The 17,035-nt window shown below is 42.8% G+C and overlaps 2 protein-coding genes across 3 annotated transcripts in view; both read right to left on the reverse strand.

The window, feature by feature from the left end:
- Positions 1–539: 539 nt before the first annotated feature.
- cebp1 (CCAAT/enhancer binding protein (C/EBP) 1) lies at positions 540–5,795 on the reverse strand. Of its 2 annotated transcripts, XM_048266905.1 has the most exons (5): positions 5,712–5,795; positions 4,930–5,042; positions 2,497–2,739; positions 1,839–2,257; positions 540–1,371 (listed from the first exon to the last, which is right to left on the reverse strand). In XM_048266905.1, exons 4-5 carry the CDS (start codon positions 2,148–2,150, stop codon positions 1,051–1,053), a joined length of 633 nt encoding a protein of 210 aa, XP_048122862.1. In that variant the 5' UTR covers positions 2,151–2,257; positions 2,497–2,739; positions 4,930–5,042; positions 5,712–5,795; the 3' UTR covers positions 540–1,050. The 2 variants fall into 2 exon arrangements, with proteins under 2 accessions (XP_048122862.1, XP_048122861.1); XM_048266904.1 differs by lacking the exons at positions 4,930–5,042; positions 5,712–5,795 and having other exon boundaries at positions 2,497–3,418.
- Positions 5,518–17,035, reverse strand: part of ttc21a (tetratricopeptide repeat domain 21A) — a 31,559-nt gene continuing 20,041 nt past the window's right edge. The window contains exons 26-29 of the mRNA XM_048266996.1: positions 13,960–14,175; positions 11,889–12,009; positions 10,672–10,739; positions 5,518–5,868 (exon numbers count right to left, since the gene is read on the reverse strand). Of these exons, the coding sequence (XP_048122953.1) occupies positions 5,791–5,868; positions 10,672–10,739; positions 11,889–12,009; positions 13,960–14,175 (483 nt within the window). The 3' untranslated portion in view covers positions 5,518–5,790. The remainder of the gene's footprint in view (positions 5,869–10,671; positions 10,740–11,888; positions 12,010–13,959; positions 14,176–17,035) is intronic.

The raw sequence follows: 17,035 nt of genomic DNA on the forward strand, positions 1-17,035 counted from the left end.
CTTTTTATCTTTAAACAGCTGTCTGTCAATAGATAGTTTGTTTACATGTGTTGTTTGTCTTTGTTGGCAAGATCACACTGCTCAAAACAATCTTGCACAATATGAAATATCAGAGTTTGCAGCTTCCACTCTCAAAGGCTTTAAAAACAAAACAAAAAAATCTCCTCAAAATGAAAGATTAATGACAATGAAAACTTTGGAGGTAGCAATGTTTTTTGCTTTTTTTTTAGCTTTAATGGGAACACCTGTTTTGTCCCATGTCTAATACTGTAGATGCATTCAACTCACTACATCATATCTAAATAAAACATGTTTCATAGAATACATCCTAGTTTCCTAAGCAGCACTAACAGTTGAACAAACTAACAAACTGTTGTGTTCTGCCTGTGATTTAGGCTTAAGCATGGTGTATAGGAAGAAACAGTACTTTATGTAGGAATGGTGGTGTACTTTTTCATATTTCAGATACGCTAAATACCAAGCACTATAAAGCACAAACACCAGTACATAGGCTCGCTCATTAACATGAAACTTTTTTATTCACACATTCTAGTTTACATACAAATATTAATCAATGCATTTTACTGAACTATTTTTTTGAACAGATCGTCTTGTGAAAACTGCTGTAGGCCTACTGAGACCAACAGTAACTTGCTTTTCTTCCACGGCCGCTAATGTCTAATAGTTTTGGAGAGTAACTACTGACCACAAAGAGCTCACTTTCGCAGTCAGAGGTCGTTTTTAGTCGTGTTGTTTATTGACTGTAAAAAGGTTTTTTGAAGGGGTTGTGTACTGTTTTGTGAGGTGGCTCGGCGGGCCTCAGGTACCCCACTGGTGTTCAGTGTCTGCTCTTGCCCAGTGCATGTGTGACTTGTGGAGGAGTTGACATGTCTTAGATTAGGCCTGCAGGTAGGTAGTTAGGTAGCGTTAGGGACGCATGTGTTTGTGTGCGTGCGTGTGTGTGAGAGAGAGAGAGAGAGTGTGTGTGTGTGTGTGTGTGTGTGTGTCTATCTGCGTGTGTGTTCTCGGGTCCTCATGTGGTGGTGATGGTCAGCAGCTCTCCTCCTCAGCTTTGGAGCGCAGTGGCCGCTGGGCCAGGAAGTGCCTGAGCGTGTCCAGCTCGTGGGTCAGCTGCTCAATGAGCAGCTGGAGCCGCTGGTTCTCCTGCTGCAGCTGCAGCGCCCTCTGCTGGGTCAGCTGGATGCGGCGCCGTGCCTTATCCCGGCTCTTCCGCACGGCCACGTTGTTGCGCTCGCGACGCAGACGGTACTCCATGCTGTCCTTGTTCATGCCCTTCTTGGCCACCTGCTGACGATGATGAAGACCCGGGGGAGGGGGAGGAGGAGGAGGCAGGAGGAAGGAGGGGAAGTCCTGACAGAAAGACGCCAAACAGGGCAGCACATCGTCAGAGGAGACGGACGCTACGCTGAGCCTCAGCTGAAGGAGCCAAAGCCAGAGGACAACGGCTAATGTTACAGCAGCAGTCTGAAGCTGAGCAGGACAGAGTCCAGCCGGGCTCCTAGCACCTCATCATCTCTAACAGGTTCTAAGCTCTCAGTGGTTCTGGATGGTGGCCAAAAGAAATAAATGCTGAATAAATGTAAAAATATAACCGATTACTTTAATGTGTTAAGACTTAGACACACAGAGAAAGGGTCTGAAAGGAGATGTACTTAGGCACCCATACTCAGAGCAAAGTACTTATCCAGCTTATATCATGGGAACTCTAAGTGACACATCTCTCTCTCTAACACAGATAAAACACACCCACCCACCACTTACATACTCACTCAGTACTAAACCCAAACGCGGCAGCATTGTTGTTGTTGTCAGCCTACCTGCTGTCCCATATGGTTCTGTTGGCTCTGGTGATCTCCCGTGCTGGTGGAGCAGGCGGGCGCTGCCATGTATGCCATGCCGGGCCCCTGGGCCCCCACAGGCTGGCAGTAGAGCCCCCCGGCCTCCTGGCTCATTTGGCTGTGGCTGGCCGAGGAGGGGACGCTCTCGGGGGTCACCCCCATGTGCCCCCCCATGGCCGTGGAGGGCCCGGCGTGGCTGAGGACGGAGTAGGAGAGGGAGGCGGGCGACGTGTAGCCCCCCTGGATGACCGAGCACTGGGGCCCCGACAGGTGGGGCTGCTTCTGGTACATCCTGACACAGCCTGCTGGGGCTTGGGCTGGGGTTGGTTCTGCTGTCAGAAGGGAGGTCGTCAGCCAGCGCTGCTAGACGGCGGATGGGTCAGCGGTGCCTGCGGAAGCTGCAGTCAGAATGCCACACCGAAGCTTAAACGACGATGCCTCCTCACGGCAATGTGTTAAATGATGTCTCATCACAGTGTTTACACAGACTGATCTCAGTTCTCGACAGATAATATTTTCTTTAACAGTTTTCTCCAGAAGACTAAGTATTTTAGCAACGTTGAGAGTGAGGGCAAGTTCTCTGTGTGGGCAGCAGGCCAGCCAGCGAGTGCTGCGTGAATGATGATGAATAACTTACCCTGGGTGTTCTTGGGCAGGTTCCTCTATCTGTCTGTCTCTCGCGCTCTCTTTCCACGTCTGAGCTCCAATGCCGTTATGAGCCAGGTACTCAACTGATCATGACACCATCACTTCCTCTGACACAACCTCCACCCCTCTCTCTTTCTCTTTTCACCCATCTCTTAGTTGTTGTTTTAATATACATTTATCAACATACTAAAGGGGGCTTCTGACTCAAATTCAGACCTCACTTGCACATGCACTTACACACACATAAGCATGCACACACACTCAGAAAGTGAGAGAGAGAGAGAGAGAGAGAGAGAGCACAACAGAGTTTTGGTTTAAGTGAAAGTGTAGATCATTTATCTCAATCATTCAAAACATGTTTATTATGGCCTACAGATGTAGCAGAGTCTTATTTTCCCTTATTAGCTGAGCTACCACACAAATCCATGTACAGTAAGCTCTCCAGACCCAGACGTCAATCTCTTACTGTAAGAAGATTGCCAGTGACATAAGCAGCTAGTTCCTTAGTTTATGGGATTACAGTTATATTATATGGGTACACATTTTAATAGTTGCTTTAACAAAATAACAAAAGAGGTACTACTGCATCAGGAATGGTCCCTAGATTAAATTCATATTATTTTACCAGAACATAAGGGTCTACCCTGCCCATAAGGTCCACTTTGAGGGAACATATCCTGAGAAAGATGAATCTTTCATACTTTACTGAGCACAGGGACATGGGACCTAGTTCACATCAGATCTGCTAATTAAATATTTAGCATCACAGGCCCAAGATGATCAAACTACTGATAACGATGCAAGGGACCTTCAGTTTTACACCATTTAAGTTTAAATCATAATAGCTGTTGGTATTGGAAATGCACATATGCCCATTAAAGTTCAATGAAATTGAATAATACAGTGCCTATAAAGTCTTCATATGTTTAAGTTGACTAAAAAGAGGAAAAAAACAATCATCTTTTGGAAATGGATCTTAATGCCTTAATTTAAAAAAATGAGGAAGAATCCAACCTTTAAGGACACCAATTTTCTTTGTGCATGAATAATGTATCGTAAATAAATAAATGTTCTTCATTAAAATACAGGGTGCATAAGTATTCATACCCCCAAACCTATGTTTAATTCCCATAGAGGCAGGCAGATTTTTATTTTTAAAGGCCAGTTATTTCATGGATCCAGGGTACTATACACCCTGATAAAGTTCCCTTGGCTCTCTAGGTATGTTGAAGGGTATGTGATGATGTGGGGTTATTTTAATTCCAAAGGCCAATGGAACTTTATCAGGATGTATAGAACCCTTGATCCATGAAATAACTGGCCTTTAAAAATAAAAATCTGCCTGCTTCTATAGGAATTTAACATGGGGTATGTAAAAAAAGGCTATGTGAAATAACATAACAGGCTACTTGTTGATACAACCTCCTAACTTTATTTATTTAATCAAAATGTGCCTGAATAGCAGGCAATTTTTCAAATAAATAAAGAGTTAAGATATAGCAGCTGTTTTGTTTTTCTGTTGATGTAAGCTGATGGCAGAACCTATATCACGAGAATACATTTAGCTAAAATCGTCAAATAATTTCCTCCGAAATCTGCAGATGGTGTTGACATACTGTATGTGTGTAACACAGGAGATAATGATTTGAAATATTCAAAATGTATACAAACATTTCAGAGCTTATCTGACACAGTATTTCGCAAAGGTGAAATGAGCCAAGAGGTCCTTCAGAGTGACAGCTGCCTTCAATGGTACCATGGTAATGTTATAATATGTTCAGGAAAAGGTGTCTTTTTTTAAACAAAATCCCCATGAATCGAGTTTTAAAAATGAAGGATTTAAGTCCTCTCCATGGACACACTGTTTTAGTAGTAGTAGGAAGTCATTAGGTGTCACAATGTTGACTAAGTAATGACAAATTGAAATTGAGGAAGATAATTGTATTAAATACATTGCTAATCCTTCATTTACAATAAGAAGTAAAATAATTATTACCTCTAATAGCAGTCACAATTTTTATTTGCTAGACATGTTTTGTCCCATTTCCCAGGAATCAGTGAAAGGCTGATGTACCAACAAGGGGGGCGGGGTGATCTGATCAAGGCTTTTGCAAGAGGATATGGACCAGGGAAATTGCCAAATTATCAGTGAGTGGCAACACTTTTATGATGCTCTATCGACAAAACATGCCTTAATTAATGAGTGTAATCATTTGATAGAAGCCATAAATGTTCAGTGGAAATCTAACTGGCTAACACTTCCCTTGTTTCTGACAAGACAGCTGCATGGTTATTAAAGGTCGGTGTACAACAAGCACTGTCTATAAGGTTGCAATTTAGGAGCTTTAACAGAAACTACAACCAACAAATGTAAAGCTTTGAGTTGGTGCTCTGAACTACATTCAAAAGGATTCTGACTTACTTTCCCTACAAGGCCACAGAGTTGAGCCAGTGTGCTGCACCAGTGTGTGCCCTGCCCCCTGGAGGCTGGCTGGTGTAACTGCATTGACTGAGAGGGCACTCGCTCAGATATGGCTGCATTGGGTAATAAAAACAGCCAGTGGGAAGCATGCAATCGGTGCCCTGAAAACAGTTAAGGGGGTGAGAAACTGCCCCTCAAGAGGAAGCTATTACACACAGAGCAGTTGGTTTTTTTCTGTCCTACCAGTCTGTCCTGGGTCAATTGATTGCAAGGATTTAAAATAAACCTGACCTGATTGAGCTGTTTCGAAACTTCAAGGCACGTTTTAACAAAATATCCATGAATAATTTTTTGTGTGTGTGTGTGTGTGGGATCTTTTGAGCAAAATGGTCAGTGAGTATTAAAGTGCTTTTCAGACGGGAATTGGCAAAACCGGCTGTAATTGTATGTGACTGATGCCTAAGGTGATACATCACATCATCAGTTCTACTGACATAATTACTGTCCACAACCATGCAATTGTATAATCCTAATAGTATCATACACACCTTCTACAGTTAATATTAACTAACCACATATCACATATAATACAGTAATTGCTTTATTTGATCAATATTGATTTTGATTTTACAGCTTTTCTAAAACATACCTACGACACAAACCATCTATGGATACAAAAAGTAATCATTTAGAATTATAGTATAGATTTTACAGCAGCCCATACATGGCTACAGTGCTGAATATTATATACAGTATGTGAATTAGAGCAAATTAAAACATACATATGTAAAAATGCAGAGCTGGCCTCTAAGCCCTGTAAAGGTGGCTGTAGTATCGTCGGTGCTGTGTGTGGTGTTAGAGTTACGGTCTCAGAGACACCTGGGCCCGGTTCAGAATATCCGTCTCAATCTGGGGGAAGTCAGGGTGCTCCTCCAAAACCTAAACCAGACAGGAATTCAATTCAACTCAACTTTATTGTCAAATGTGCTGGAGATGGTGTCACACAGTGAAATTCTGTGAATCCTTAAGGTGGCAGTGGCTCATTTTTGATGTAGGATCAAGTGCCCCTGTAGGGCTGTGAATGTGACTGTGAAGGTGAAGACATAGTGAAGCTTATCAGTCTTTCAGAGTGCCTTTGTATTCACTAGACCTCTAGTTTACGTTCACGTATGGTTCAAGAGAAAATCTTTCATCATAGATTCAGCATGATTATCGCTGTTAGGTTCAAACCATAGACTGTATAAAATAGGTTTAAAGTCACATATATTTTTAATGACAAAGAGTGCATATTCTATCTTATAGGGCCCTATTATGACAGTCTAAAGCGCATGGTCACTGGCGAATAGCTTAAACTAATTTCGGGGTTTGTCCAGTCCATATTGGGTGTGGTTTAGTTATGAAACATTATGAAAGAAGGTGGGCCTTATGTTTCTTAATCAGTCATGGGTGTGTTTTGGGTGTAACATCATTTAAACCAATGAGAATGACATCTGTCATTCCCTTTAACTGCGTGGAGCGCAACTTCAAACTGTGCATCGGTAATTTGACAGTCAGTGGTGCGTTTGAAGGAATCTGCTTGCACGCGAGACTGTATGGAACAGTTATTCCACTAAACCATGTTTTACTAAAACCTAGCATAGTATAGCCTTCACGCATTTGCACTCTATTATTTGGTTGGAAAAAGCAACACTTACTAATGTTCGAATGACTGAATAAAACAACGTTTATCCTGCAGAGGAGTCGCTTATGTCTCGTGACAGTGCGTCTTCAGCTGTGCTCTCGCCTAATCCCTTTTAACCGTTTAACTCATTGTGAGATGTATTTCGTAATATCTTTATTCTAATTATGTTTCCCATTGTAGCCTAATCATGTAATTTGCATGGATGTTTTGCATGGATGTGCGCTGGTGCGCGTTCATGGATGATAGAAGGATGGTGCGTTGTGCACCCGCCCATATGACTGTTGATCATGCGCTCTAAAAATAACATATAAACAACTGGCCATGGACTTCTGACCAGGTTTCTCTAGGTCAGTGGCGCAATGCGTTTTAGGTTGTGTACGATAGCGATTTTAGACAAAACGCCAGATCCCCTCCTTAGGTTGTTAATTGCCACACCCCCTGAGACATGTAAAATACGAATTTAACTTTGCGTCGGGAAAATAACTAGCTTTCCACCATGCACCAGGTTGCAAAATAGGCCCCATAATGTGCAACTGGGTGCTGCTATTTGTCAGAGAGCAACCAGTTATCAGATGAAGGAAGGGCGGAGCGAGAGATAACATATGTTGTTTCTTTTTCTCTCTCTCTCTCTGAACTGAGGCAGCAACGTTCATATGTTGTAACATCACCTCAAGAAGTGGTTCATGGTTGGCTGTTATCTCCTGTGCTTTTTCTTCAGAAAATTACACCCTATGTTAGTGGTTCTCAAACTGGAGAACACCCGAACACGTCACAAGGGGAGCGAGACAGTTCACTCACAAATTGGAATAATATTTCTGTGGGGCGCCGTGCCATGCCTTGGACTTTGCAGCAAAATGCAAGGGGCATGAATCAGCCTATATTTTCACGAACAATAACAGACACCACTCTTCAGCTTGGTCAAAACTAAAATTAGGTGCATTATCGTTCGTTCAGTCTTCTTTGCCTATTGCGTAAAAGCCTCTTGTTATATTCATTTCACATTCTTACGACATAGCCACAACACAACACCAGTACATAGTCCTGCCAAGGGAAATTACTGCGATTCTGCTAGTCGCAGTATACATTCCGCCTACCAACACAGAGGTGTGAGAGCAACATCCCTCTGCTCAACAATCTGAACCACTTCTTTGCTCGCTTTGAAGCAAAACAGCTCAGACCCTCCCCCTCCAACGAGCAGCCCCTGTGCCTCTCTGCCGACAGCGTGAAGAGGACACTTGCTGCTATCAACACCCGAAAGGCAGCAGGCCCAGACAACATCCCAGGTCGTGCGCTGAAGGACTGCGCTGAGGATGCTTAAGGATGTCTTCACAGACATCTTTAACACTTCCCTGAAGCAAGCCATCATCCCATCATGTTTCAAAGCTGCCACCATCATACCTGTGCCGAAGAAAACTGTTCCATCCTGCTTCAATGACTACCACCCCGTGGCACTGACACCCATCATCATGAAGTGCATTGAGCGGCTTGTCATACACACATCAAATCCATTCTCCCCCCCACCCTGGACCCCTTCCAATTTGCATACCGAGCCAAACGGTCCACAGAGGATGCAATCTGCTCTGCCCTCCACCCAGCCCTCACCCACCTGGAAAAAAGAGACTCATGTGAAATTGCTGTTTATAGACTTCAGTTCTGCATTCAACACCATAATACCACAACAACTCATCTGCAAACTTGACAAACTGGGACTCAGTACCTACCTCTGCAACTGGCTACTGGACTTCCTCTGTCAGAGGCCTCAAGTAGTACGTGTAGTACAATAATATCTCAAGCAGCATCACACTGAGCACGGGGGCCCCTCAAGGCTGCATGCTCAGTCCGCTGCTCTTCACCCTGCTGACGCATGACTGCACTGCAACCTACAGCAACAACCACATAGTGAAATTTGCTGACAACACAACTCTGGTGGGTCTCATCACCAAGGGCGACGAGACTCAATACAGGTTGGAGGTCGACCTTCTGACCACGTGGTGCAGGGACAACAACCTACTGATGAACGTCAGCAAGACCAAGGAGATTGTTGTTGACTTCCGGAGACCATTGACGGTGCTGTGGTGGAGAGAGTGAGCAGCACCAAATTCCTGGGGGTGCACATCAGTGAAGACCTCTCCTGGACCACCAACACTGCATCACTGGAGAAGAAAGCTCAGCGCCGCCTGTACTTCCCAAGGAAACTCAGGCGAGCAAGTGCTCCACCAGCCATCATGACCACATTCTACCGAGGCACCATTGAGAGCATCCTCTCCAGCTGTATCGCTGTGTGGGGCGGAAGCTGCACTGAATACAACAGGAAAGCCCTGCAGCGCATAGTGAACACAGCTGGAAGGATTATTGGTGCTTCACTCCCTCCCTGAAGGACATTTACATCTCCCACCTCACCCATGAAGGCGACCACAATTGTGAGTAATGCAAGTCACCCCGCCACAATTTGTTTGATCAACTGCCCTCTGGGAAGAGGTACAGAAGCCTGCGCCTCCCGCACCACCAGACTCACCAACAGCTTCATACACCAGGCTGTTGGGATGCTGAACTCTTTCCCCCCTCTCCCCTCCACCCTCAGCTACATAACATCCTGGACTTTGGACCCACAATGGGCCTTGCACTACTCCCACTTGCACTACTCCACTTGTACACTTGCACACTTTGCAACTTGTTGTTGTTGTCCTGTTGTCCTGAAAACACTTCTGAACACACTTCTGCTGCTCTTACATAACTTGCACCACTATGCCACTTAGGTCAAACAGAACTACCTCAGCCATTTATTGGCCTGACTTTTGCACTATTATATTGACTGTCTACTGTATGCACAATTGCACATTTTCAACTCAAATTTTGCTGCTCTTATTTTCTTCATTGTATGTGCCTTCTTATTTTTACTTTTGATATTGTTGACTTGAATGTTCTATTTGTCTGTGGACCTAATTGGTAAAATATGTCTTGTCTCCACCGTGGGATAGTGGGAAACGTAATTTCAATCTCTTTGTATGTCTTGACATGTGAAGAAATTGACAATAAAGCAGACTTTGACTTTGACTTTGACTTTAGTCCTAGCCTTGGCACAGACAAGCACAAGTTTAACTAGAGAGGAAAATGCGGATTTCACTTTCCCAAGTAAAAAGAACTCTGCAAATACTATAACGACTTGAGTTATTTTCACTATTAAGGCTATGTTTACATTGGAATTGACGTCCACGGTGTTATGGATCCATTTGTCTGAAACGCACCGTAGCCTTCAAGAAATACAGGAACAGCTTATTAAGCTGAAGAGTGACAGCAGATTGAAACGCCTCAACCCTCTACATAGTGTGCAAGAAAATCCCCAAACTCTCAGATGTGCAATAAAACTTATTTCGGTAGACTAGGTCAGTCACTTGTGCAGCACAGGCTTTTCCAAAATGACGGTGCTTAAAATGCAACACAAACGTGTTGTGTAGAGACGAGACTTTAACAGCTTTGAAAATATTTAACATTGACATTTAACATTGACTAGGTATCATTGACTAGGTTTCCATGCACACCATTCCATACCAATATTCTGATTCCACATAAGTCATGTAAACACCTTATGTGGAATTATGTGCTATTATAAGAATAAAATGCAAAAAAAATAGGTGAATTTTGCGGTCATGAATGAAATTCAGGGACAGAGACCGTGAAGACATCATGACGCAGACACTGGCCTACTTCTACTGCTTCATGCACTGTAGAACAGTTTGGTGGGGCCCGGGTTGGAAAATTTTGAGAACCCCTGCCCCATGCAATACACTTTACAGTAAATGGCCTTCAACATAGAGTTGCATATAGGGGGCTACAGGGTTGCATATAGGGGGCTACTGGCTGTAAATGTAAAATTACTTCACTTCTAAAACTATTTTATGCTTCTAAACCCATTTTATGCTGAGCACAAATTCATTGCAGCAGTAACAATAAGCATATTCACTGACATTAATACTGCTAAAAAACAGAACAATAAATGGACAGTGCCTGATGTTGAGATATGCTTTAGTGTGACCTGTGTGCATGTGACAGTAGTAACCTACCTTGTGGCAAACGTCTATGGCCTCAGTGTAGTTTTTATACTTGAGGTAATTGAAAGCCAGCCGATAGCCTGTTGAGTGGGAGAGCGCTGGTGAGATCACTGTGTGCATGCAAACACTTCTCCAGAGAAGAATATAACAGTGTAAAGTGATGGGACATACTCATGTACACTACATAACATACTCATATACACTACATAACATAACATACTCATATACACTACATAACAAATCATAACATACTCATATACTCTACATAACATACTCATGTACACTATATAATATACTCATATACACTACATGACATACTCATGTACACTATATAATATACTCATATACACTACATAACATACTCATGTATACACTACATAACATACTCATATACACTACATAACATACTCATATATACTACATAGCATACTCATGTATACTACATAACACTCATATACACTACATAACATAATCATGTATCCTACATAACATACTCATATACACTATATAACATACTCATATACACTATATAATATACTCATGTACACTACATAGTATACTCATGTACACTACATAACACTTTCCAAGACCACATCAAACTAGGCCTAGGTGAATTCACAACTGCACTCAGTGGAGATTTTTTAGTTTTGCAAAACGGCAGCTGAGGGACACTTGGGGCAGCCGTGGCCTACTGGTTAGCGCTTCGGACCAGTAGGCACGGCTGAAGTGCCCTTAAGCAAGGCACCTAACCCCGAGCGCCGCTGTTGTTGCAGGCAGCTCACTGCGCCGGGGATGTGTGCTTCACCTCACTGTGTGCTGAGTGTGTTTCACTAATTCACGGATTGGGATAAATGCAGAGACCAAATTTCCTTCACAGGATCAAAAGAGTATATATAATTATACTTACTTATACTTGTTAAGCTCACCTTGTCAAGTTTTAACCCACCGTTGGCTGAAAATAAAATAGCATAAAGAGAGGCCACTATGCTTTGCCTTTCATTCTCACTTTCTCTCTGTATATTTCACCCTTGCATGAAATAGATTTTCGGGAGATTCTAATGCACATGCTCCAGGGAGCTTTCCAGAGAAGTTGGATGTCTGCTCGTTTTTGCATAGTTTTAATTAAAAAATCGTCCCGGCGTACTTTGATGTGAAAATGTGTGGTTGCTACACAAAATGCACACAGGTTGGGTGGTCTGCATCTATGGTGTGGTTGCCCCTGTACTTACCTATGGTGGGGTTGACTCTATAGCTGTACCTCCAGGCCTCGGCATAGTATACAGCAGCATCTCTGTATGAGTGCTCACTCTCATAGATGTAGCCAAGGTACTCTAGCGCTTTCCAGCAGGACTGAGAGAAGGATAACACACACACACACACACACACACACACACACACACACACACATATATAAATACACACATACACACAAACACTAGTGTTAATTTTGTCACCTATTTTTAATTTAGTCTTAGTCTTAGTCTTGTGACGAAATGTCCTTTTTAGTCTTTGTCATATTTAGTCATTCAAATATCATTTTTGTTAGTCAAGTTTTAGTCAACTAAAAGTCTCGTAATTTTAGTCTAGTTTTAGTCAAAAGAAAACTAAAGCTATCTTAGTCAGTTTTAGTCAAAACATTTCAGTCTTTTTTTTATAACAAATTATTTCAGTCAGTCAGTATATTTACATGCACAGGTAAGTCGAGCTACAGTTATAGCTCGGCTGGGATTTGACCATAGACAGTAAAGATTTGACTGGACCACTGTCATGATCTTCGTGAGACCAGTGTTTCACAAAGTGTGGTCAGGGGGGCCACTGGTGGTCATAAGTTATCCCAAGTGGTCCACCAAGCAGACCTGGTAAAATATAATATAGATGAGTTGTTTTGCAATATTGAACCAACTTGTATGTAAATTCAAACAGTTCTACAACACTGTCTATGTCAGATATGCCAGTTTAAATCATATGAATCCTCTGACACAATTAAGCAAAGTGCAAAGACAATAAGCAAGGTGGTTCAGTGAGTATTGTGTAGACTAATATACTGCTAGGTCTATTTTTAATTGTTTTTAGCTAGGTAGTCCCGTATGCGTTTTTTTTATTGATTAGTTAAGTGGTCCTTCATCTGAAAAAAGTTTGAGAAACACTGTCTTAGACTCAAGTATGAATGTTTACTCCGCCACGCTTAGATGGCAATATGCTTAAACTCTCTATCTTAGCTAACTTGCTAGCTTAACTTTCCATATTAAAGCTTACTTGCTAGCAAACTTTGCATCATCAGTGTAACTAGTTAAATAGTTGACATTACTTTTATGGAAAATTTCGTGATGGACATTCTGGGGGATGTTAATCTGTATATGTATGAGATAAGCTTCAACTTCTGGGTATGTAGCATTGTGGCCTAATGCCTGGGTAGTTAGCTTGCTAACTCTGGCAGAAATCTCCGGTGTTCTTGTTCCATGTAGTTTTATTTACAGGGTTGCAGCAGAGAATGTCTAGTTGCAGCAACAGCACGTAGACTAGCCTTACAGGAAAGTTGCGCATAACCATGAACTCATTCGAATATTTTGAAAAACGTAACAGCTATTCAGGCTTCTCATTTTTTAGATTTAAAAATGAAGAGAGATTTTATCTTAGTTTTATTTCATGCAAAACATTTTAGTCTCGTTTTTTTTCGTCAACAATAATGCATCTTAAGATAGTCTTAGTAAGTGTTTCAGGACATTAGTGCAGTCTTGTCATCGTCTCGTCTTAGTCATGGAAAAAAGGTTGATGGCAACATTTTTTCTCTAGTCTCGTCTGACGAAATTAACACTAACAAACACACACACACATTTTATAAATACACACATACACACAAACACACATACACATAAATACACACACACACACACGCACACACATTCATAAACATACACAAAAACACAGGCGCACACTAACACACACACACACACACACACACACACACAAACATAAATACACACACACACACATTCATAAATACACACATACACACACCTGCGCACACACACACACACACACACACACACACACACACACACACACACACACACATACACACACACACACACACACACACACACACACACTCAAACATAAATACACATACACATTCATAAACTCACAAATACACACAGAGGCACACACACTCAAACACAAACACACATATTTAATAAGGCCCCCTGCATGCCCCTCCATGTGCATGATATGCTGCATGCTCCAGCCTCAGCATGCGAACAGTGTTGATGCATGAGCACGCCTGCCTGGTGAGCATCTGACCTTGTTGTGGATGAGGCAGTGCTTGGCCAGCTTGGTGGCGATGTCGTACTTCCCCGACTTGATGTACATGTCGGTCAGCAGTAGCTGGCCAGCCCAGGTCCTCCATTCTCTCGCCCACTCCACCCGAGAGGCAGCTGGTTCGAGCCGGGGAGCCTGGTTCTGCAGCATGAAGGCCTGGCTCAGCCCCAGCAGAGCAGACACGCTCTCTCTGTCAGACTGCACCCACAAAACAAACAAACAAACAAATAAATAAATAAACAAACCAACACAAACAAATCGCGAGGAGAAGTCAACAAGATGCTCAGTGTTAGCATCATATTCACCACATTGAAAAGTTGAGGTATTAGGCATATTCGATCTACGTGATAAGTAAGGGATAATGGATGACACGGTGTTCACAGAAGTTAATGCACGGTCGAGGTTGTAAAACGGCCCCGACGCGAAGCGGAGGAGTTTAAACCTCGTAGTAGTGCATTAACTTGATTATTATTACTTCAGGTAATAACGTTCGCAGCGGCCATTTTGTTGATATAGAAAATGCATAGGTAGGTCTATTCAATGCAGCTGTCAATTGACAAGCACGACAGCGCTGGCATTATCGCTTGTACAAAATGTAACGTGATGGTAGGCCTATGTTGTGCAATAGGCTGCAGGCCGTTCTAACAACAGCAAAGAGCCCTAGAGTCACCCACTGTCAGAAACATACCTGTCAACTTCTTTCCAGCTGTCTTCCTGTTTTAATATTTTCCCGTAAAATATCCCATATTTTATTACTCTCATAACATTAGCCCCAGACTTGTCCGTCTCTGTACTGTTGTCCTGTTGCTACTATGCCCTTCAAGCAGAAAGATGTTTTAAAGCATCGTTTTGCTTGCCCTGGCTTTTAGAAAGTGATCAGAACAGTGTGGGAGGGAAACCGCGATAGGCGCCAATCTTTAACAAAGTCTCATTAGACCTAGCTTCGTTTAGTTAGTCCAGCAGTTTTGTAGTGCGAATTCTTGCTCTCATTAGAGGAATAGCAAAAGAAAGACGAATGTTAAAATTTCCCTGTATTTTGGGTGAGTAACCCGGTAAATCTCCCTTATTTTCAATGCTCAACGTTGACAGCTATGGTCAGGGATGGATTACTGCACGGGCCTACCGGGCCCAGGCCCAGGGGCCCAAGGGGTCAGGGGGCCCTGAAGCCCAAGCCTTTGCATGGAATTATTGCCTCAATATCAACAAATCAGGATGTAGGCTATGAATCTGATTGAATTTAGTATTGGCTATCCCCAAAATGCACCAGAATACAGGAAATCACATCAAACAAATCAAACAACACATCAAACAAACCCCCCCCTCCCATATATACGACAATTAGTGGGGGGCCCTTAATACATCTGGGCCCAGGGGCCCGAAAGTTCATAATCCGCCCATGGCTATGGTCAGAAAAACGAGAAGAGAATGAGACTGAGGAGTTGAGTCAGTGCAGGAGAGACTTGTGGCTAGATAGGATAAATAGGCTAAACATACAGCCAACTCCTCACATCCTTCGCCATTATTATATCTGTATTATTAATAGCCTACTATATTATATTGTCCTCTGTGGGCTTAAGTTAAATAAGTTTTAGACAGTAGGCCTACAGACAGCAGACTCTGTAGGCGCCTACCGTAGATTACCTTGGATAGCATTGCTAAGTAGGCAATGTTAGCCAACGTTTTGCAGTGGCCTAATATATTTATTGATGGTGCGCCCTTCTCAGCTCGTCTTAGGCTATGCAGTGTATGCACGGCAAGTGGCAAATAGGAGCAAACTCAGTGGAGAAAGATATCAGTAGATAATTCTGATTTGTATAGTGTTTTGTTCACTTGGATTTTTGGAAATGTTAGCCTTTTTCTGCATCCAGACCATACAGTTGCATAGATATCAGACTAGAACAGTCACTAACCCCACTTTAAACTACTTTTAGCAAAGTCCTTGGCTGCAGGTTGTGAGCAACAGGGAAACGCAAGATACAATTTCAGTCCAATGAGATGCAGCTTTATTCTCTGCGATCATGCATGTTTAAACGATGTCGTGGAACAAATATAAGTTCGCCCGACCCTTCATTTCGAGCGCCTTCAACGCGATGTGCGATATATGAAACAAGACAGTTATGCTATAAATATCGAATTGAAGTTACAGCAGAAATAATGATGGATCTTTACTTAATGCTATTGAGTCTATTTAGATATGGGTCCACAACCATTAAGTTAATCTACTCTTGATATGCCTCTTGATATAACTCTGAACTCACACTATACTGACTTTGCACTCATTCACTCCTCAGCACTCATGCCCCCCCCCCCCCCCCCCCCCAAAACACACACCTACAAGACTTTTAGCACTTTTACATCCTCACCCTATGCTATAGACCTTTTATTATTTTCTTATTTCATCACACGCCAAAACACACACACACACACACACTCACACACATATCTGACTTTTCTCCAACTTTTTGCACATTCCATAGAACTTTTATTTATTATTTTTGATTTCTCCTCCATCTACCCATGTCCTTGATTACCTGAAGGCCTACATTTCCCCCCCCCCTCTCTCTCCCCTCATACACAGCACATTATTTCATCAGGAAGCTTCTCCAACACACATCCTTAACATACTTACAGCACACGGTGCTCTGCAATGTAAGTCCTTCACCATACTTACGGTACACTGCCCCCCCCCCCACCCCTCCCTTACATACACAGTGCACATTATTTCATCCAGGAAGCTTCTCCAACACATCCCCAACATACTTACAGCACACTGTTGGCCCCAATACACAGCACATTGTCTCATGAGGAGGCTTCTCCACACACATATTGCATTAATGCCCTCTCCCCATACACAGCACACTATCACATCTCCCCTGTCATTCCCCCCAACACACACACCAAGACCCCGGGCAGTTGGAGTTTAGCCCCTTGAGCGATGGATCTGCTTTGTTGTTTTTGGTAGGGATTTTTTCCTTTTGCCCCCTGTTGCCCCCCCCCCAATTCCAATCCCTCCTCACCTTTCTTATGCAGCCCCTTGCCACTTAATCTACTAAACCCC

This window comes from Alosa alosa, chromosome 16 (genome assembly GCF_017589495.1).
Source record: "Alosa alosa isolate M-15738 ecotype Scorff River chromosome 16, AALO_Geno_1.1, whole genome shotgun sequence".
NCBI classification, from domain to species: Eukaryota; Metazoa; Chordata; class Actinopteri; order Clupeiformes; family Clupeidae; genus Alosa; species Alosa alosa.